Source organism: Ctenopharyngodon idella, chromosome 10, assembly GCF_019924925.1.
Source record: "Ctenopharyngodon idella isolate HZGC_01 chromosome 10, HZGC01, whole genome shotgun sequence".
NCBI lineage: Eukaryota > Metazoa > Chordata > Actinopteri > Cypriniformes > Xenocyprididae > Ctenopharyngodon > Ctenopharyngodon idella.
This window is the reverse complement of record NC_067229.1, coordinates 15801620-15824039: the sequence shown is the minus strand read 5'-3', so window position 1 is coordinate 15824039 and position 22420 is coordinate 15801620. Positions and strand designations below refer to the sequence as shown.

Below are 22420 nucleotides of genomic sequence, written 5' to 3'. Positions count from 1 at the left end.
AAAATGCGTAAAAGGTTCAGCCTTAAACATGACTTCCTCTCAATGTATTTTAATGTTCCTGTTTCTCTGCAGCACAGTCTGTTCTACATATTCATGTCACCATCCTGACACTTTTTTAAAAGCGCTGCAGTGCTTCTGCTCCCGAAAGACCTTTTAGACTTTCCGTCAAACAACCCACATGCAAGTTCAGTTCTCCCTACTGTATCCATGCATCCCTGACCTCTTGACCTCGCTGTATTTGACCCCATGACCTCTGTCCTTGTGTGTGTGTGACAGGTGTCCGAGGGTGATGCGGAGCGTGTGCGTGAGCCGTGGCTTGGCGACCCGACCCAAGCGCTGGTGACGGGGGTCATGGGACTGCTGCTGCCCCCTGTCCGTCTCTCAGTCCGCCCCGCTGCCTCTGGAGGCCCCTGGGTCCTACACTCCCTAAGGTTCCTGCCCAGTCCTGAAAACAGCACAGCCGGTAAACCAACATTCGTACTGATGATGTTTATGCGAATAAGTTTACTTTTAAACGAAATACCAAAATGTTTTTAGTTCATGACAATTTGTCTAAATATTAAATTTGAAAGCTTTGAGGGATAGAAGTTCCCAGTTCTCTTTCACGTACCTAGATTTCAATAGTTTTGTAACTTGTGGAACTTATAGTTACAGACTATGTAAATGCATCTTTTTTTCATCAAAAACTTTGAAAAATTGTGCGTTCGCCATATTGTGTGTACAATCTTGTTTTCATTTCATTAATGGCGGCTAACTAGTGAAATTTGTTGGTTCTCAATAATGATATCATAAAACTGTAAAGGCATATTTACAGTCTAAACAACTTTAATTAAAACAGTGACTTCAAAGTTTCAACATACAGTACTTTATTTCTTGCATTTCTTTTTCGACAAGCCTGCACTGCTTGGCCTTTTTACGCAAGCTTTTCTAACAAATCAGATTTACGAATCGTTCAAAGTAGAAGGTTTGGAACTTGAAGATTAATTGTTTACATGATTGCTCAATTCCACTTGTAACGTCAGCAACTAATTAATAGTTATGAGCTAATCTTTTGCCATATGTGGTGAAATTACGAATCCCTCCATGGTGAAGTCTTCATGAATGGCTCATGAATATTAATTAGTTTGTGACTGCATGTTCCAGAAAGGTTATGAATCAGCTTCAACATGAATGGAATTATGATTAATAATTTTTATGAACTAATCCTTTTAGTCAAGTACTGAATTGAGTCCTACAGAACTATCCAGAAAAATTTGGTATGGCATTGAGTATGCTTTAAGTTCGCAACCTCAGTTTTATTCACATCAAATTAACTATAGGTGCAAATTTATCTATGAAAAAAGATTTCACTTGTAGATTTTTTTGTACTTATAATTTTTAATTATGTAGATTGACATTAGCCTGCAGGCTTAACTGATTGGCCGAAAAGCATATGATGATAATTGGGCGCTAGTCAGCTGTCTAATTAACGAATACTACTATGGGAAATGAATATTAATTAGGTTACATGACTGCACATTCAAGGAAGGTTTACGAAGCAGCTTCAGACATCATTAATATTCATGAGGTGAGCCTTTGGCATTGCAGAATTCGTAATGTCATCCAACCTGTGTTACATTTTTACAAATTTAACATCAATTTGGTAGCAAAGAACCAGTAATTTTAACATCACAAGTTGAAATCAACATAATTATGCTGTCAACTAAATCACCAGTGTGTCTTTTTATCTCGCAGGTGGTGATTTTCAGCCTTGCGTCTGAGGATAATGTCTGAATCTTCTCTGGACACCAGAAGTTGTGACGTTATGAAGGTTCTGGAGAGTGACGGGCCGCACATGGCCGAACCGCCCGCGACCCTTGACGACCCCCAACACACACCCCAGAACAACGGCACACACACCCAGGAGTGTGTGACAGACCAAAGTTCCTCCCATCAAACTCAGGTAAACTTGGTGACGCACCTCAAACTGTGCATTATGGGTAATATATTCCAAAGCCACCTGCAAAGGAGATTGTAGCCTCTTTGTAATGACTTATTATGGGATGTTAATGACCACTGAGTGGTATGCTGTTGCCGTGGTTTCCATTATTCCAATGTCTCTGCTTAAAGACAGAGATAAGACAACAAGATGAGTAGATTCAGCCAATCGGATCCAAGCTGGCGTGTGATTGGCTAATGCCAGGAAAGAGAGGAAGGACAGTTAATCTGCACCTGAAATCCTGCTGGTTTATCTGCAAACCCTCAGGGTGTGAGCGCGCGCGCGTGTGTGTGTGTGTGTGTGTGTGTGTGTGTGTGTGTGTGTGTGAGAGAGTGTGACTTTGCCACCATCTGCTCTTGGTGCATTGAGAAAGGGCAGCGGCCAGGTGCATTGAAACACATGCTGATCTCAGCTCTATTCCTCTCTCATTGTTCATTTCTCTCTCCTTTCCTGTACAATTAGCTGCTTCACTGGTGCACACACTCCTTTAACGATATATTACCTGCAATAACATGCACAACTCAACTTTTTGACCTTGTGGATTTGCCATAAATTTCCAGGACTGGGCGATACATTGAATTATTTAATGTTTTGAAAAAAGTAGAAATCTTTTGTAACATTATAAGTGTCTTTACTGTTGAATATTAATTGAAAAAAGAGTGGTGACATTAGTAGTGTAAAAAAAAAAAAAAAAACACACTATCTTTAATAGTTATTGCTTTCAGGTACATTTAACTTATGATACTTAAGGTTTTTACATGGTTGCAATGGCAGTTTGGTTAAAATTAAGGTTAAAAAACCTACAAAATTGTATCTTCTGACATCTAAAGTCTGAAAAATAAATTATATTTTATATTTATTATTTTAATTAATACATTATAGTTCATATATATTAAAATATATAATGCATTTTTAAGCATTTCATACGTTATAAAAAAACATTGTGTATTTTAACTATTTCATAACATGATCCGAATTTCCTCCCTTTTTTTTTTTACTTATTAACAACAGCTCGGCCAATCAGCACAGAGTATTAAACGGTCCAAGGTACGGTATGATCACAGCATGAGTTGGTCTTTTTATTTTTATTTTTTTTGATTGATTTGTTGGTTGTTTTGTTTGCCTGCACTCTGTGTGCCTTGCGAGAAAAAGAGAGAGAGAGTTCGGCAGTGCATTGTGGGAATAAAAGCCCCTGCTCGACTCAGTAAAGAATAATAAATGTGCTTAGGGGGGATGCTGCATTTAGCAGTTTTGCAGCATGAACTGAAATGCCGGGGGTTTGTAAGACCAAAGCGCCTCCTCTGGAGATTTTCCCACCTAGTGCCGAATTCTGCTCTGCTGTTGATGCCGGTTTATCACTGCATTTTGAACAGCCAAACTGTTTTTGTAATTACATTGAGTTTGTTCATTAAAACTGTGTTCTTCTTGGTTGTTTTGACATTGCCTGCAAGAAATCGTCTGTTGTGTTTATTATTATTTCTAAGAATAATGATTTACATAAAAAAAAAAAACCTGTCCAAGTATTTGTATTTTGTTTTTTTTTGTGTTTTTGTACGTTCGAGATTTTCAGACTTTCAGGGGTTTCAGATGTTTATATAAGGGTTGGTTTTAATAAACATGCCTTTAATTAACGCAAACCCCTCCCAGAGCTCTGAAAAGTCTCCTGAGATGTTGCAAAATGGTGCTTGTATATTTTTAGTCATGCGTTGTTGGACGTTTTTTTATTTTTTTTGCGAATGAGTGCCAGACGTTTTGGTAACCATGGTTACTCTTCTCCAGTCCAACGGCAAGTTAAAGTTAGTTCGCAGCTTGGCGGTGTGTGAGGAACCATCTCCCCCTCCGATCCGAGAACTGCCACATGAACAGGTAAACGTGTGTGTGTGTGTGTGTGTGTGTGTGTGTGTGTGTGTGTGTGTGTGTGTGTGTTCGGAATAGCATACTCCTTACCTTTTAGGACATGTGACCTAGTTTACTTAATTCACATACTGTTTATAATAAAACTAGCATGCAATGTATGAAGCCCCTTAGGGGACACTGTGATGGTAAAAAGAAATGAGATTATTTCGAAATTAGATTATTTCAGAAAAATTATTTCGATGCTTTTGCGTTTTCTTGCAAACCTTTTGCGTTCTCCAGAGAAACTTTGCGTTCCCCTGAGCAACTTTGTATTTGCTCGCAAAACTTTTGTGATGGAAATAATATGAGTTGGGAGGTCAAACTGTATTTCGGTGCTTTTGCGATCAAATGCAGAGTTACTTGGAGGAACGCAAACATTTTTGCGAGAGTGCAAATGTTTGGGAGAGAATGCAGTTTTTCTTGGGGAATGCAATAGTTTTGCGAAAGAACAGGAATTTTCTCTGGGGAACAATAGTTTTGCAAGAAAATGACATTCAGGGGAATACCTTTGTGAGAGGATGCAAATGTTTTGTGTAGGAACAAAGTTTCTTGGGGAACGCAGTAGTTTTGCGAGACAATGCAAATTTTCTCAGGGAAGCGCAATAGTTTTGCAAAACAATGCAAAGTTTCTTAGGGAACACAATAGTTTTGCGAGACAACGCACATTTTCTCAGGTAAACGCAATAGTTTTGCAAAACAACACAAAGTTTCTTGGGGAACGCAATAGTTTTGTGAAAACGCAAAGTTTCTTGGGGAATGCAATAGTTTTGTGAAACAACGCAAAGTTTCTTGTGGAATGCAATAGTTTTGCGAGACAATGCAAATTTTCTCAGGGAAACGCAATAGTTTTGCAAAACAATGCAAAGTTTCTTAGGGAACACAATAGTTTTGCGAGACAACGCAAATTTTCTCAGGGCACACAATAGTTTTGCAAGAAAACACAAATTTACTCAGGAGAACACAATAGTTTTGCGAGACAACGCAAAGTTTCTCTGGGGATATCAATACATTTGCGATATAAGGCAAACGCATTGAAATATAATTTTTTTTCCTCTCATCTTATATTATATCATCATTCCCCTTAAGGGCTTCGCAAAGCACACAGACTATGATCAAACCGATTAACCATTGTCCTTGCTCCAGTGCGTCCCACATCAATAACGCTGTCAAAACATCAGCGCTGCTCTTAGTTATAAAGACTCTTACGCGAGTCGATTGCGCGTGTGCACGTTTAATAGAGCTGTGCGTTTATTAAAGGTGCGCGTGTGCGCGTCCCCAGCACAGGATTGCTTTCATCCATCATCTATACCAAATACAATTTTCCTGTCTCAGCTGCCTAGCTCAGTGGATTGCTATAATTGCCTGTTCTTATCCAAACCCCATTTTTGTTCTATTTATTAGGTTAGTGTGCAGCTCAGAGCCGCTATTAAGAAGCCCAGAGCTCGCTGCAGGCGGTCAGCACCATCAGCTCTTTGTATACGAGGATGTAACTTTCTTTGCACTTTGGTTATTTCATAGGGAGGTTATTGATGGTAATCTGCTAAAATAGGTATTTTGTAAAAAGGGTTGTGTAATTCAATCGCATATGTATATATCACAATTCTTTTTTCACAATGTTACATTAATACTTGTCAACATGAATTTTAAAAATATCTTAATTTACTATTTACTCTTGAAATTATGAAAAAAGGTAGCCTTTATATATATATATATATATATATATATATATATAATTAGCTTTAATATATCACATTCATTCTTCATTTTTATACATTATATTTTATACATTTATTTATAACACTAAATAAATCTATACAGAAATTATAGCCTTTATGTAGATTATATTCATTTATATATTTTCATCATTTTTATATAGATAACATTTATCTATATATTATCTGTTAACACTTGAAATAATAAAAGAAATTATATTTAAATTCTATATAAAGATTTTTATATATATTCGTCATATTTATAGTTTTTCAAAAGTATTGTTAATTTTTTTTAAATTATTATTGATGTAACATTTGTGATGTAAACAAAATACATTGCATGTGCAGATCAATATCATTGTTGACTTGCATTTTAGTTTTCAGTTATTTTTTATCAAGTATGTCAATATTTGACTAAATAATATTTCAGAGAATACGATGAATACAAGAAGCAGACAATGTTGATGTCATTTGACAACCTTGCTTTTTAAAGACGTTTCTGTTATAAAAACGCAACAATCAGCTGTGTTTCTTCTTTTTTTTTAATCAGAAGTCATGCGGTGCAAGAGCAGGTGAGGAAGAAAAGAACTCAAGGTCTTTGTGGACGAACCGTCTGAAAGACGAATAAATGTCCTTAATCAAGTTTACGTCCTTGAACGAGTGAACGAGACTTCCTCCCTGAGGAAAGAGGGTCTCTATTCATAGACCTTTCTCATCTCTCTGTACCTTGTACCCCCCCCCAACAACCTGCTCATTCACGATCTGTCCATTCGTCTTCTCTCTCGCCGTCCCTCGTGTAGCGTGACATTTTTGTCCTCATTCAGGGTGCTCGACAGTTAATTCAGGCCTTTCTTTCTTCTTTGGAGGACAGTGAAGAGAAAAGCTAGAGAATGAAAAACAGTGCCTAACGATTTATAGCGAACATGAAAGGACCCAAAAATGAAACCTGTCATTATTTACTATGTACAAAATCCAAACTTATATGATTTTCTGCCCTCTGTCAAACTGCCATTTTCCTGTAAAATAGAAGTAAATGGTGACAATGAGTTAAAGGGTTAGCACAGAACACGGAAGCCCTGCCGTTACTGCCTATGTGTGGTTCTTAATTTGTGTTGCAAAGATGAACAAAGGTCTTACGGGTTTGGGACGACATGAGGGTGAGTAATTAATGACAGAAAATTCATTTTTGGGTAAATTTACCCTTTAAGCTTTGAGAATTAGCTTAAAATAACCATAAACATAGTACATATGACTCATGCATGATATTCCAAGTCTTCTGAAATTATACGATAGCTTTTTTGTCAGTGTTGGAGCTTAACAGCCCTGTTTCCCGTTCACTTTCATTATATGGAAAAGAGCAGCATGAACATTCAGCTAAACATCTCCTTTTCTGCTCCACGGAAGAAAGACAGTCAAAAGGTTTGGGATCACAAAAGGGTGGATAAATGATGAAAGAATCATAATTTTAGGGTGAACTATCTCTTTAAAGCCACTGCTGTTCATTTGGCTGGCTCTTTCTCTCGCTCTGTTTGAAATGAAGCGAGTTTTAGCATCGGAGTGAAGGATCATGGTGGGATCGAGTCCAAAGCTCACAGAAGGGCAGAATGATCTCATAACCTCCACAATCCTTCGTGGTTCTCCTCAGGGGAGTTTGTAAATCCCATTCATGAAATATAAATTCATGTGCCGTAGAACAGTGTAAAATACCCTCTAAACCCAAAAGCTGTGCACCTGAATGGAATATATTTACTATAATGAACATAAACTGCTTGTACTATCACTATCGAAAGTTTTTAACTGTTATAAGGTCAGTTGAATACAGTTTACTATAACATAATAGAATGAACAATGAGCATCTTTTATGAGCAAAATGAAAATGTGTAAATCGTTTATAAAGTGGGATTGAATATCAATCAGTGGCTTTAATCCTATAAAGGCCTGGCTGATATAACAGAGTATCACTTTTTTTTTTATTTATCTTTTTTTTTTCTTTTCTTTTTTTTGTAAAGTTTAAGTTTTTGTGTTTGAACAAAAAATATTTATTTATTTATTTAGCACTTTGTGAAAGTTATTTATTAATATTATTATTATTATTATTATTATATATTATTATTGTGTAATCATATTATTATGTATGGAATTTGGTGTGTGTGTGTATATGTATATATATTTATTATTGGTATATATTATTGTGATATTTAGCTTTTTATTTACTTATTTATTTATTTTTTCTTTATTTATGGCCAGAATTGTGATCTGTTACTAATCTTTTTTTTTTTTTTTTTTTTTTTTTTTTTTTTGTGCTATTATAGTTTAGGGTTTATGTTGAACTTTTTTGTTCTTTATTGTGATTGTTATGTGAGAGAAGGCAAGTCTTTATTACCTGAAATGATTACAAGTCTTCTGCTAATTCTCTCTGCAAAGTATTTTAATCAAACTCCTGTGATTAGCTGCAGCTAAGGGAAAGAGATCATAATTAACTTTAAATTACCCTCCTCGCTTCATAATGACAAAAAGGAGCTGATGTTTGTCTTCTAATCATCAAAAATGTTTGTTTTTGGGGGTTTTTAAGAAACTTGGGAAATTTGAACGTTAATGTGTTTATATCAAATATATTGTATATAAATAAAACGTTTTGCGATTGTTAATATCTTATTTCTAAATCTGTTTTTTTTGTTTGTTTGTTTGTTTTTACAGGAAAAGATTCATATCGAGCTCAGTCAGTCTTTTGAAAAAGACGAAACGTCCATCAAAATTGAGGACAGTGAGAAAATCTCAGAAAAGCCAGAGAAAACAGACCGACTGTCCAAGAAGACACTCTCAAGAGGTGTGTGTGTGTGTGTGTGTGTGTGTGTGTGTGTGTGTGTGTGTGTGTGTGTGTGTCTTTGTTTTTTTGGCAGAGGAGGTGTTTTCTCACAGGCCAGATGGATGCAACAGAATGTGTGTGATGAATCTCTCTCCATCTCTCTCTCAGATCCCAGTCAGGAATACACAGACTCCACGGGAATAGACCTCCATGAGTTTCTGGTCAACACGCTGAAGAACAACCCCCGGTGTGTGAAAATCCCCCCGCCGTCTCATTAACACACCCTCGTCTGAACGCTACTGCTACTTTCTGTCCATTCACTGAGCTCTTTTTTTAAAATGTGATTTTTATTTCTAGAGTAGGTCACTGTAACACTTTATTTCAATAGTCTACTTTAGACATTCTACTGACTATAAGTAACTTTGCAACTACATGTCAACTACCAGTCATTAGAGTATTAGTAGGTTGTCTGCATAATATCTGCTAACACTTCATTTTGATGCTTCCCCAACAGACACTCTACTGACTGTCTGCAAGTAAGTTTGCAAGTACGTCAACTTATTCTACTAACCCTAACAGTCTACTAATACTCTAGTGAGAGTTAGTTGACTTGTAGTTGCAAAGTTACTTATAGTTAGTTGACATGTAATTGCAAATTTGCTTATTTTTAGCTTACATGTAGTTGCAATTTTACTTATATTTAGTTAATTTTGCCATTACTAATAGTTAGTTGACTTATCTAGGGGTGGGAATCTTTTGGTACCTCATGTTTCAATTAAAATCGTTTTTTGAGGTCATGATTTGATTAAAAATCAATTCTCGCTTTTGAATCAAATTTCGGTTCAGTATAACCATAGATTTGATACTGTTTTGTGTTACGTTTCCTATCTGACTCCGGTAGACAAGTTTAATAGGTCTTAAAGAAAAAAATCCTTTCATATGGCTTTCAATGACATAAATCTCTCAGATTTTATTAAAAATATCTTTATTTGTTTTCTGATGGAACAACATGAGGGTGAGTAGTTGATGACAGAATTTTCATTTTTGGGTGAAGTAACACTTTTAATATTTCTATTATTAAAATGTATAAGAAAAATCCTGTTTTACACAAGTCTTGCATCTCTTCTTGGTTGGTAATGTGGATCAAAGCAGAGCTTGTAGGCACACATTTGAATATTCTGCCACTTGTGTGTTGGATTCTCATCAGGTTGATGAGCTGTGATAAATGCTAATGAACGCTGTTCTTACAGGGACAGAATGATGCTGCTGAAACTCGAGCAAGATATTCTAGACTTCATTAGTAACATTGAGTAAGTTGAGCCAAAAAACTGAAGAACAGTTTATACTGATATGTGTGTGTGTGTTTCATATATATATATATATATATACATATATATATATATATATACATATATACATATATATATATTAAAAATAAGATTCATGTATCAGCTTTTAATTTGAGATATCAGCCATGTTATTTATGCACATCAATATAAAATATTATGTATTATAATATGTAAGTTGGTTGTTTTTTTTTCCACAGAAGTCAGAAGAGGAAGTTCCCCCCGATGACATCATACCACAGGATGCTCCTTCACAGGGTGGCGGCGTATTTTGGGCTGGACCATAATGTCGATCAGACTGGGAAATCAGTAATTATCAACAAAACCAGCAATACTAGAATGTACGTGTGGATTTAATGGTTACTAGCCTCAGTTGTTATAACTATGAAAGTTTTAATGTACCTTTTTTTTTTTTTTCCCTCTCACAGACCAGATCAGAAGTTTTCTGAACACATTAAAGATGATAAAACGGATGATTTTCAAAAGCGGTACATCTTAAAGAGAGATAACTCCAGCTTGGACCAGGATGATGGCAGGGTTAGAAATATATACTAACTTAAATACATTACTTACAAATAAAAACATTTAAATCAATTACTTACAATTTTTCATTGAAATAATCCAACAACCAACAAATAAATACAATAACTTGCATGATACGGCAGTCATGAAGATAAAGTGTATGTGTGTGTTTTTAGCTGCGGATGCGTCTTAAGGATGACAGACGGAGTAAATCAATAGAGGAGCGAGAGGAGGAATACCAGCGTGCCAGAGACAGGATCTTTGCCCAAGACGTGCGTCTCCTTACCAAGATTAAACACATCTTAATATAAACCTATTATTTAGTATTGTTATTTGTTACTTATTATAAACCACAACTTTATGTTAGAAATGTCTATCATTTTTAATATAATAGTTTATTTGGGCACAATTAATGTTTTGTACTTTAACTGCAATATAAATGTTAGAAATTTAGTTTACTCTACTTCATTAGAATTTATTTAGTTTAGATAAAGCTAGAAAAAAATTGTTACAAAACTAGCATTTTAATTCAGTGTTTTTGTTTATACTATACTAATAGACCTTATTGTAAAGCGTTACCTATATATTTATATACGTTTTGTTTTGTTTGTTTTTTTCTGTTTTTTTTAATGCGTGTCTATATTTATCTGCAGGGACAAGAACATTTCCCGTTTGATAAAAGGTAAATATATTACACGCAGTTAATAGTGAGTTATATATGGGAGCTTCTTTGTTGCTTTCTTGTTTGTCTGTTGTCTTATATATCATAATTGTAATGCTTAAATTCCCTCTAGAATTCAAGAGGACATGACTTTCATTAACACTCAGCAAAGACGACAAATATTCAGGTAGTTTTTTTTTGTGTATTTTGTTTATTAGCTTAATTACGTACCATTTATGAGACAACTGGACAACTGACAGATTATACAAAAATTACAATATGCAGATTGACTATGGTCCCTGATATATCGTGCATCCCTAGATGTCTGTGGTTTTTAAATTAGTCAATATAATTTTTACAGACTACAGTTTATGTCAGAATTACCGTAATTAGGAGACATGAGATTCTGCTCCAATCGATTGACTTCATCAAACAAATGCTTTGTTTCTATGGCAATGCTCATAAGGCCTATTCAGTATTGTACTTTATACTTAATTGCTACATATAATTCATACTGTGTATATATATACAAATATATAACACAATGGCATATCAAACAGAAATCATTTAGTATTTTTTAGATTTAGATTTTTTTTATTTTAAGATTTAGATTTTTATAATTTGCTCTTTTGAGTAAACAGTCACCATGTTTATTTATCGCTGGGCTTTAATCCATGAGTTGTTGTTGGGTTTTTTTTGTTTTTTTTTATAGATTGAGAGACGGGCGCTCGGGCAACAGTCGTCAGAGCAGCTCAGAGAACGAGCTGAAATATTCGGATCCTCGGCCCTGGAGCAGCACAGATTCAGACAGCTCCCACAGAAACCTGAAGCCCGCTATGACTAAAGCCAACAGCTTCAGCGGCATCAGCCTGCTGATACGAGGAGACAGTACGGCCAGCAGCAAGAGCATGGGGAAACTGTCTAAAACCAGTAAATAACACACCCTCATTCACCTAGCTGTCTAACTGGGGACTTGGCAATAGACTTTTGTAGGGATGCACGATATAGAAGATTTTGGCTGTTTTGTGTGCTGCTTTGCGTCAACATGAAAACAAAACAAAGCCTGTTTACTTTCTAAGTCATTTTCAAACGATTCATAAATTTATTCCAAAGACAAACACTTCATTAATCTTCCATCAAAATATAATTGTTCCTGCCTCTGAAACGACTTTCCGTTTCCTCTGACATCACCAAAGCCTTATTGTAAGCCCCTCCCCTTCATCTTTTCATCAAAATGTAATAATTGTTTCTGCCTCTAAAATGACAGTTTCCTCTGACATCATCAAGGCCTTATTTTTAAGCCCCTCCCCTTCTTTTCATCAAAATGTAATAATTGTTTCTGCCTCTGAAACGACTTTCCGATTCCTCTGACATCGTCAAGGCCTTATTTTTAAGCCCCTCCCCTTCATCTTTTCATCAAAATGTAATAATTGTTTCTGCCTCTGAAACGACTTTCCGATTCCTCTGACATCAAGGCCTTATTTTTAAGCCCCTCCCCTTCATCTTTTCATCAAAATGTAATAATTGTTTCTGCTTCTGAAATGACTTTCTGTTTCCTCTGACATCATCAAGGCCTTATTTTTAAGCCCCTCCTTTTTAACTTTTCATTAAAATATAATTGTTCCTGCCTTTGAAATGACTTTCCATTTCCTCTGACATAAAGGCATTTTAAGCCCCTCCCCTTCATCTTTTCATCAAAATGTAATAATTGTTCCTGTCTTTAAACCGACTCATCAAGGCCTTATTTTTAACCCTTCAACTTCCTGTTATATTAAAATTAGAGATGCACCAATGTATCGGCTAATTATCGGTATCGGCTGATAAAAGCTATTATTATCACTATCGATTGTTTAAAAACTGCTGATGATCAGGGCCGATTATATCCTGTCAATCAAAAGGGTGCGGAAAGACGTGTTCAGACTGCAACTCATACATACTTTGTGTGAAGAAAATCACTCTTGTGTTGAATTTTAACGCATTAACAGTTTGAAAATAGTGATGTTAAAGCAGGCTCTTTTTGACCCTATGAATCACCTGTAGTTCAAGCCAGGGTTCCCAGGTCTGCGTTTTTTTTCCTACATCAAATATTATTTGTAGCGCCTCCCATCCAATAATCGCAAAAAGATTTGTGCTTTATTACTTCTGATAAGAATTAAAGTTTCAGTTTTCAAATTCTGTCCATTTTATCATGAAAATCAAACAATGAATGGTGTTTTGACGCTCTTAAATGTGACGCGTTAGATCGCTGTAATGACTCAGTTCAGGCGGCAGCTCGGAGCGCGAGTCTTTTCTTCCTCTTTAATAGTTATATCTCGAAAAACATGAATGAACATCAAAGGTATGTTGAAATATATTGTACAACTTACCAGAATGTATTATGGAAAGACGTCAATAAAACAGCTTGTGAACAATATGTCACATCATATCACTTTTACCTCAGGAATGTTTTCCAATGTTCACAGTCCCTTAGCTATCTACATATAAAAAAAAAAAAAACACTAGAGAGGAGCTTATTTACTGTTTGTGCAAATTTGCCATGAAGACAAGTGCTTATGAAAACTACCTTATGTCATACTAAGTTTTATACATTTCAGTTTTTATTTGAATGTAATTATTATATCTGAAAATAAACAGCAGCTGAATATAATAACTCTGCTGTTAATTGTAACCTTTAATATTGTAGTGTACCAAATGAGAGGGTTCCCTGTATAGTTTGCAACATTATTTGGGAGAGATTTTTTTTTTTTTTCCTTGAGAAAAACCAAACTATCGGTATTGGTATCGGCCGATATCATTCTGAATAATCGGCTATCGGTATCGGCAGAGAAATTTAGTATCGGTGCATCTCTAATTAAAATGCTTTTCACCAACCAATGTAATTCTAGATGGATAAAATCAAGTCCATAATTTATTTATTTATTTGCGCTGAATATTGTTTTACTCGGAACATGTCACATTGTGTAATTAAAATAAATTGCGAGCGCCAGTTCGTGTTGATTTTAAAATAAAGTGTTCACGTTAGTGTCGAACGTACATTTAAATTCAGGCATTTACAAGTTTAAAGCTACATTTATAGCTGAAAACATTATAATTAGTTTAATTTGAGTAAAAAAAAAAATAATAATGTCTGCTATGATCCGCTTTTAACATCAGCCTAATCAGACCGATACAGATGGTTTAAAGTTAAAATTTAAAATGACAGATTATACAAAAATTAAAATATGCAGATTGACTATGGTCCCTGATATATCGTGCATCCCTAGATGTCTGTGGTTTTTAAATTGTCAATATAATTTTTACAGACTACAGTTTATGTCAGAATTACCGTAATTAGGAGATATGAGATTCTGCTCCGATCGATTGACTTCATCAAACAAATGCTTTGTTTCTATGGCAATGCTCATAAGGCCTGTTCAGTATTGTACTTGATAATTAATTGCTACATATAATTCATACTGTGTATATATACATAAATATAAACACAATGGCATATCAAACAGAAATCATTTAGTATTTTTATCTTTTTATTATTATTATTATTTGACATCACAGTGGTCAAATACCAGTCAGTAAAGAGTTTCCAACTTCCAAGTTCAACAAAAGTTTTTACTCTTTGGAAATTTACTGTTATTCCAACATGAACCCTAAAATACAAAATTTTAAGACCTTTTTTTATTGTAGTTTTTGAGATCTTATCTAGTTTGTCTTGTTCAAATACTAAACATGAACTGACCATGTGTATTTTCACTTTCACTGTCCCAGTCCTGCTTTCCTATGCTCAGCGTTTGGTTCTTTTGAAGACCTTTTTTTTTTGTTTCATCATTTCGTGTTCATGCTTTAAGTAGCCGTGCATTGAGAGTGTGAATTTCTTGTGTGTGTGTGGTGGAAAGAATCTCTCTGCCCTCTTTTTTTCACCCATTTCATGTCCATCGAGGAACAGCTAAGAGAACACATTCATATTCAGAGCCGTCTGCTCTCGGGGTTCATTGATTATTTATGCTCTGGCATTTAGAAGCTCAAGGACTTGACGCCAATATATATTTATCACTTTTAATATTTAATGACGCAGCTCTTCCGTTAAGCAACCGCTGGATCGCTCCTCATGCCCAGTTACATATGAACAGCCCTCCGAATGATCACAAATTGTGTTGCTGTTATCCATCAGTGGTTTATCCATATATAAACTCATCAGATAAGAAATTTTGTAGTTTTTTATTATTTTTAAAAACATTATTCACTAGCAAAAAATCCCTTTTGTAAATTTTGTTTTATTTATTTATTTAATTCCTACCAAAAAAGTCACTTTTGTGGTTTGCAGACAGATTCATAGTTTGTTTCATTTTATTTTAGTTTTATTTTATTCTAATAAAATTTCAATCAGTAGTAGTAGTAGTAGTAGTAGTAGTAGTAGTAATGAATAACCATTTATTAATAAAAAATATCTGATCAAATTGATTAATAATAAAACAAAATTAATTTAAAAATTCTGATTATTGAAAAGATCTGTAGGTACTAGATGAATCTTTTTTGCCATGATTTTTATTTGGACCACCATGCATGGTTACGTTTCCTACTTCATATCTGTTTTTAGCCCCGCCCATCATCCCCTCTTCATTCATTACCTCATCTCCCACCTTGTATATGCTAGTAAAAACTCTTTCGCTCTTCACCCTCCTTCAGGTTCAGACTCTTCTAGTAGCGTAGGTTCCTCTTCTGGGTCACTCTCTCGGCCTGCTCAGCTGCCGTTACCCGCCCCCGTTCTACCCCAACCCGGTCGGGGCTTCACCGTGGCCCCTACGGCCCCTCTTCCGGCCGCGCCCATCGGGTGCACCGCACCCGCCCCGGCCTCTCAGAGCGCAACTACTAACTCTAACATTAATACTAACGCTAGCTTCTACATCGTTCCTCTGGACACCACCGCCATCCCACCAGGCAGCGTGCTGCTCAATCCACAGACAGGTGGGTACCTCCTGACCAACATTTACTTCAAAGGATGGAGGTTACGCTGCGTATTCGCGATACTAACTTTTCTTACTAATTCATTGTTGAGCGAATGAAGTCAAAATTCAAATTTAGCTGTTTGTTTTTCTAACTGTGTTTGTTGTTTTGTCTCATACAGGTCAGCCTTTTGTTAACCCTGATGGCAGCCCGGTGGTCTACAACCCCGCCATGACATCACAGCAGGGGCGGGGCCAGCAGCCCATGTCTCTCCCGCCCCCTCCTCCTCCACCTCTTCCTCCTCCCCCTCAACCTCAGCCAGCCAATCACCTTCTAGCACAGGTCAGGAAAATATATAATTGTACTTTTTTTTTATATGTATTAAATAATTATTATATTTTATTATTTATTTCAGTTTAATTTCTTATCATTTTTTAAATATTTTTATATTTAAATCATTTTATTTGATTTAGTTTTATTTTTCTTATTTTTAATAATATTTTTGTATTTAACTAAAATAAATGAAAAATTGTTTTTCTTATTTTTAATAAAATTAAACTTATTTAATTTAGTTTAATGTATCATATTATATATATTTTTAATTTTTGTATTTAAATAATTATTTTTTTATTATTTAATTCAGTTTTAATAATTTTTTTTCCATAACATTTAACTTATACAGTCAAAGAAATATTTAAAATATTGGTTATTGGCCATAAATTGTAAAATAACAATCAGCTGTCACTTTCCCTCAAAATTGTAGTATGTTATTAATGATTTATAATTAATTTATTTTTTATTATAATTCTCATTTCTTCTTTTAGTTATTATTTCTGTTTCATTTTATACATAAGTTAGGTTATCATATTGGTTATTGTTTATAACAGAAATTAATATAATTAATAATATAATTAAATATGGTATTTATTATGTTTTGGTAATGTATAGTTTTAATCAGTGATATAACGGACATTTATCACTTAAGGTGCTAGCGAAATTGCATTTTGTAATCTTGAATTTAATCTTTAATTTTTTTTATAATCAGAACGTTGTTTTATTTGCTTTGTTATTGCTCTAAGACGTGATTTCCGTTCTCATTCATTGTCCTTCTTTTCCATTCAGTTCTATTTTGTTCTCTTCCTCTTTGTCGTTGTCCTCTGATCCTGTCGTTCATCCTCTCTTCCTCTCTCTCTCTTTCTCTCCGTGTCTCTGCAGTCGTCTGCTCAGCCTGTGCAGTTTGCTGCGGTTTCTTGTCCTCCTCTCCTGCCTGCTGCTTTCACTCAACAATACACTGTGGTACTTCTCTCTTCCTTCACTAGCACTCCATCATAGCACCTGTCCTTCTGTAAACTTCACTTTTCTCTTCCTTTGATTTATTAAAGAGGCCATATCTTGGAAAGCATGGACAAAAAATATTTTGTAGATTTGAAATAAAAGTTCTATATATACGATACTTGCATACAATTGTGAATAAAAAAGTTTTAAATAATTAATTTACTTTTTAATTTGTTTACATTTTTGATTTTATATTTTATTTATGAATTTACTTATTATGTTTTATTATATTTTTAGATTATTGATTATATAGATTATATTATTGTGTGTGTGTGTATATATATATATATATATATATATATATATATATATATATATATTATATATATATATATATATATATATATATATATTATATATATATTAATTTATCTATTAATTTTTTCTTATGTTGAAGTTAAATATACAATACAAATAAATATTATTACAAAAGTGTAGAATATGGCCCCTTTAATATTTTGTCCTCTTTTTCCTTTTTCTCCCTTTTCTTCTTTTTTCTTTTTTTCTTTTTCTTTTTGAAGGTGGGGGGGGGGTGTTTATTAACTTCCATATTCTGTTGACATCCAGTTTGTGATCTCAGTGTGTCACAGGATACCAAAGAAACTCTGTTCTCGGTTTATGTCTGTTCTGTCAGTTTTATTGATTAATCTCTCCAAAGTTTCAAAACGAGACCCGTGTGAGTTGATGTACCCAGCGGAGCCTAATGACTGAATTGGGTCACTTCTGTCATATATCTCACTGTATGACCTGTTTCTACCAAATATAACACCCTCATTAACAAATTCAGACCACATCAATAATTAACAACACCAGATGTTGTTACTACTTTAATAAAAAGATGTCTGGCAGTGGTGATGCCAAGCAGGGTCTCTGGTCCTGGTGGATGAGGGGCCGGACTTTGATCTGTGCTGGTTTTTAAAGCTTAAAGTCCTCAATGTGATGCCCTGGTTTAGTTTTGATAGACTCCCATCTCATGACACCTTCAGCATGTGATCCACTTCAACTTTTTCAAAAATTTCTCCTTTTGTTGTGTAATCAAATGAAGACAGACTCTTGGGTTTCAAATTAGAGCGTTTTCATGATTTCCTCCTACATAGCTGTGTTAGTTGTAGTCACTTTTTTCTTATTTTTTATATATATATATATATATATATATATAAACTGATCAACTGATCTTTTTTGATCCACAGATGTTGACTACTAGATATATATATATAGTTAGTCACTTGACGCTGGACTTCAGTCTTTTAAAGTAAAATTGACATGTTTTGTGTGTGTGTTTGTACATTAAAACAGCAACAGGATGGTTTAAATACCCAGTTCAGCCAGATGAATCTAGTTCGTCAGCCTTCAGGTGACGCTCCGGACCCCCACACAGGCCTCTACCCACAATCCCTGGTGCTCCAGAACCATCCGTCCAGTGGCTACATGCTTCCATCAGCAGGACAGCCCATGAGCAGCCATGCCTACCCCCATCCCACACCCGTCAATCAACCCGTCCTACAGCCGCACGGATACATACAGCAGCCCATGCAGCAGGTATAAACGCACGTTTATGGTGCATTATAAATTATTTTTGACTTTGGGGGAAAAAAAAAATATATATATATATATATATATATATATATATATATATATATATAATGTGTGTATATATGTATATGTGTGTGTGTATTAAAACCACATTTACAATAGTGTAAATTATAAAATGTTTATATAGTGTTTTTCTCACATAAATAATTTTCTGAAAGTAAATACCATTTATTATAAAATTAAATAACTACATTTTATAGCATTTTTAAGTAGTTTTTTTTTTTTAAATATATGTATAAATGTAAAATGTATTATAAAATCAGATTTTATAGTTCTATAAGTAGTTTTTTTTCTCACATAATTTATTTTTAAATTAAATATTTATTATAAAATTAAAAAACATTTTTAACATTTTATTTGTGTGTGTGTATGTATGTATGTATGTGTATGTACATATATATATATATATATATATATATATATATATAATAATTTTTTTGGAAAATTGAATTTGTAAAATATATTAAATTGCATTTAAAATAATGTAAATTATAACATTTTTATTTAGTGTTTTTGTCTAACATAAATATTTTTTAATTCAATATATATTATAAATGTTAAAAAAAAATACTCTTAAAATATATATAAATGTAAAATCAGTTTTTCTCATATAATTTGATAAAATATGTAATTAAGGATTTACATTTTAAATCATTTCTATATTATTTTTTAATAAAAGTTTTTCAAATAAATGTATAAATGTAATCACATTTAAAATGTAGATTTATATATATTTATATTTATATATATTTATTTATATATATATATATATATATATATATATATATATATATATATATTTATATATATATATATATTTATACCTGTGCAGCAGGAATAAACAGACATTTATGGTATATTGCACGCATGATATGACCACAGACGTGTGTGTGTCTGCAGGTGTCGGCGTGTTACTGTGCTCCGGGTCAGTACTCGCACTCAAGTCAACACTACAGAGCAGTGACGCCGGTACACTACAGCGCCCCCCAGAGTCAGACACTGCCCCCGCAACAGACAGGTACAAACGCAGCTTCTACACGCTCACTACCTTGGGCAGTTATGGGCAGTAGACTGTCAGCAGAAACAGGGCTTTGTGTCGGTGCGTTCTGATTGGAGTGCTGGGAGACGGGGCCGTGTCACTGTATGAGATTCGTAGTCATTCTCACAGTGAACCGGTCTCTTTTCCCAGCCCTCACTCCTCAACTCTGACCTTTCCGCTTTGACCTCTGACCCACCACTCTTCTGTTATCACTGGACATTGTCAATATATTCATAAAGCACATTTAAAATCAACAGGTCTTGAGCCAGAGTGCTGTACAGCAGAAAACAAACAAATCAATAAATAAGTGATTCATTACCCAATCACCAAAGGCTATATTCATTACAAATACATAAATATTTATTGCCATATCACCAAAAGTTATATTGATGACAAACAAAAAATAAATAAATATTCATTACCCCATCACCAAAAGCTATATTCATGACAATAAATAAATAAATACTGTGAATAAATAAATAAATGGAAAAGATAAAAAATTTAATGTTGAATGTTGAAAATGAAAGGTTAAATTTACTGAATGTCAATTTTGTCTGTTTCTACAGGTATATTTTTAGTGTTTCCAAAAACAAATAAATTGTAACAATTTATTGAAATAAGTTATATTTCATTATTTTTAAATTACAATTATGAATTTCTCCCAAGTATTTATAAATATTTAGCTAATTGTTATTACTCTAGATATCAAGCGACATAATTGCCATACATTTTTATTAACATAGTGACATGCTAACAAGCTCTCAGAGCACCTTAGCAACAACCACATAGCAACACCATGGTAACCATGCAGTGCAGAGTGGGCAAGATCACTCACATTTCCTTCTGAAAATGTAAAAAATTGGTTAGAAATGAAATGGGGCATTTAGTTTCTTTAATGGGTGAGTCTGGATGTCTCGTTTCTAACCTGTAAGAACTGTGTGTGTGTGTGTGTGTGTGAGAGAGAGAGAGAGAGAGAGAGAGAGAGAGAGAATAAATCACATCTCGTCCACAATGACATTGAAAGAGCCCCTTTCACAAGCACTTCAGTGTGTGGGGGGGCTTGTATGGTCTAAATCGACAGGCTTTTATTCTCTTCACTTTGGCCTTGCAAGGGCAGGTAAAAATAGCCGTGTACTCACACGCACAGAGGAGGAACGAGCCATCCGTTCATCTGTACTGGATCTGATGAGAGCTGAAGTTAGAGAGGAATGAGAATCACTCAAGTTTAGATGGTCTGTCATTGTCCACCGTAAAGATCTCAGTCTTCACAAAATCCCTACTAGCCTTCTCTTAAAAAAATGAAAGAGCATTATATATTTATAATTTTATTATTTTATTTATATGTGTAAACTGATCATTATAAATCTATATTATATTTTCATATTACATATATTTTAAACATATATATTTTTATGTGTGTGTATATATATATATATATATATATAAGAGAGAGAGAGAGCAGTTTTCCAAAATATCATCTATAAAATGTGTAATTAAATATTGCACGATTAGGTTTTCCATTTTTAATATTACTGTTAGTATTATTGTGTAAAAAACGATCTCTCACACACACACACAATTATTTATTTATAATAAAAATAATTATTATTGATCATTACAAACGTGTGTGTGTGTGTGTGTGTGTGTGTGATTGCAAAAATAAAATTTAAATTATATATATTTAAGTTAATAAAATTAAATATTGTGATATTACATATTATTATTATTATTATTATTATTATTACTATTATTATTATTATTTAAAAATAATACAATGCAAATTTATATTAAATATAAATATTAAAATAATTAAATATTTAGATTTTTTTTTAAATGTATTAAATGGAGATTTTAAGTTACATATTTAAATATTAAATATTACAATAATGATATTATGATGTATAAAACGATTATTATAAACATTATCATGCTGGCTCATAGATATTAATTAGGTGCCACAACAGTTACCCATACGTTCTAACCGATTTGCTGGAAAATGCTGGTAAATAACAGACATTATTATTATTATTATTATTATTATTATTATGACCAACTATTTTGCAGACATCACAAACTTATATATCTAATTTTCTCACTACTTGTATTTGATGCCACAAACTTTACTTCAGAAGCTGTCCTGACTGCCTCAAACTGCAAACGGTCATGCATTAACGTCCATCTGTTCCCGCTCATTTCCACACCAGCCAGGGTCTTTTACTTCATTTCACATATTTCAGTCTTTTGTAATTAAACTGCGAATTTAAAAGTTGTTTACAGCTTTAATGTTGTGTAAAAAACCCTCTTTGTTTTTGCACGTTGTCCTTAATGTTTTACTTCCAGATGTTGTTTGTTCGTCATTTGTCGGATTCGCTGTTTATGCTAATGAATTGCTGTCTGAATGTCATTTTAGGTTTCCAGACGGTCATGCCCGGTCAACCCCCCAGCTACCAGGGCATGATGGGAGTTCAGCAGACTCAGAACCAATCGCTGGTCAGCTCTCAGGGCGGAATGGCCAATCAGATTCAGAGCGTGATGGTGCAGTATCCCACAATGCCTCCATATCAGGTCAGTGCTGCATTTTATAAATTAATTTT

The 22420-nt window shown here is 34.0% G+C and overlaps 1 protein-coding gene across 7 annotated transcripts in view; it reads left to right on the top strand.

Moving 5' to 3' along the window:
* LOC127520625 (R3H domain-containing protein 1) overlaps positions 1 to 22420 on the top strand; it is a 43579-nt gene that overhangs the window by 15555 nt on the left and 5604 nt on the right. For 2 of the 7 annotated variants that reach the window (XM_051908925.1, XM_051908924.1), the window contains exons 2-20: positions 277 to 463; positions 1735 to 1942; positions 2990 to 3025; positions 3758 to 3844; positions 8284 to 8413; positions 8561 to 8639; positions 9643 to 9702; positions 9939 to 10079; positions 10167 to 10275; positions 10437 to 10532; positions 10914 to 10942; positions 11055 to 11108; positions 11634 to 11851; positions 15602 to 15880; positions 16041 to 16201; positions 17075 to 17155; positions 18491 to 18733; positions 19688 to 19805; positions 22237 to 22391. In XM_051908925.1, coding sequence (XP_051764885.1) covers positions 1766 to 1942; positions 2990 to 3025; positions 3758 to 3844; positions 8284 to 8413; positions 8561 to 8639; positions 9643 to 9702; positions 9939 to 10079; positions 10167 to 10275; positions 10437 to 10532; positions 10914 to 10942; positions 11055 to 11108; positions 11634 to 11851; positions 15602 to 15880; positions 16041 to 16201; positions 17075 to 17155; positions 18491 to 18733; positions 19688 to 19805; positions 22237 to 22391 — 2253 coding nt within the window. In that variant the 5' untranslated portion in view covers positions 277 to 463; positions 1735 to 1765. The remainder of the gene's footprint in view (positions 1 to 276; positions 464 to 1734; positions 1943 to 2989; positions 3026 to 3757; positions 3845 to 8283; positions 8414 to 8560; positions 8640 to 9642; positions 9703 to 9938; positions 10080 to 10166; positions 10276 to 10436; positions 10533 to 10913; positions 10943 to 11054; positions 11109 to 11633; positions 11852 to 15601; positions 15881 to 16040; positions 16202 to 17074; positions 17156 to 18490; positions 18734 to 19687; positions 19806 to 22236; positions 22392 to 22420) is intronic. The other 5 variants (XM_051908926.1, XM_051908927.1, XM_051908929.1 and 2 more) reach the window with 5 other exon arrangements.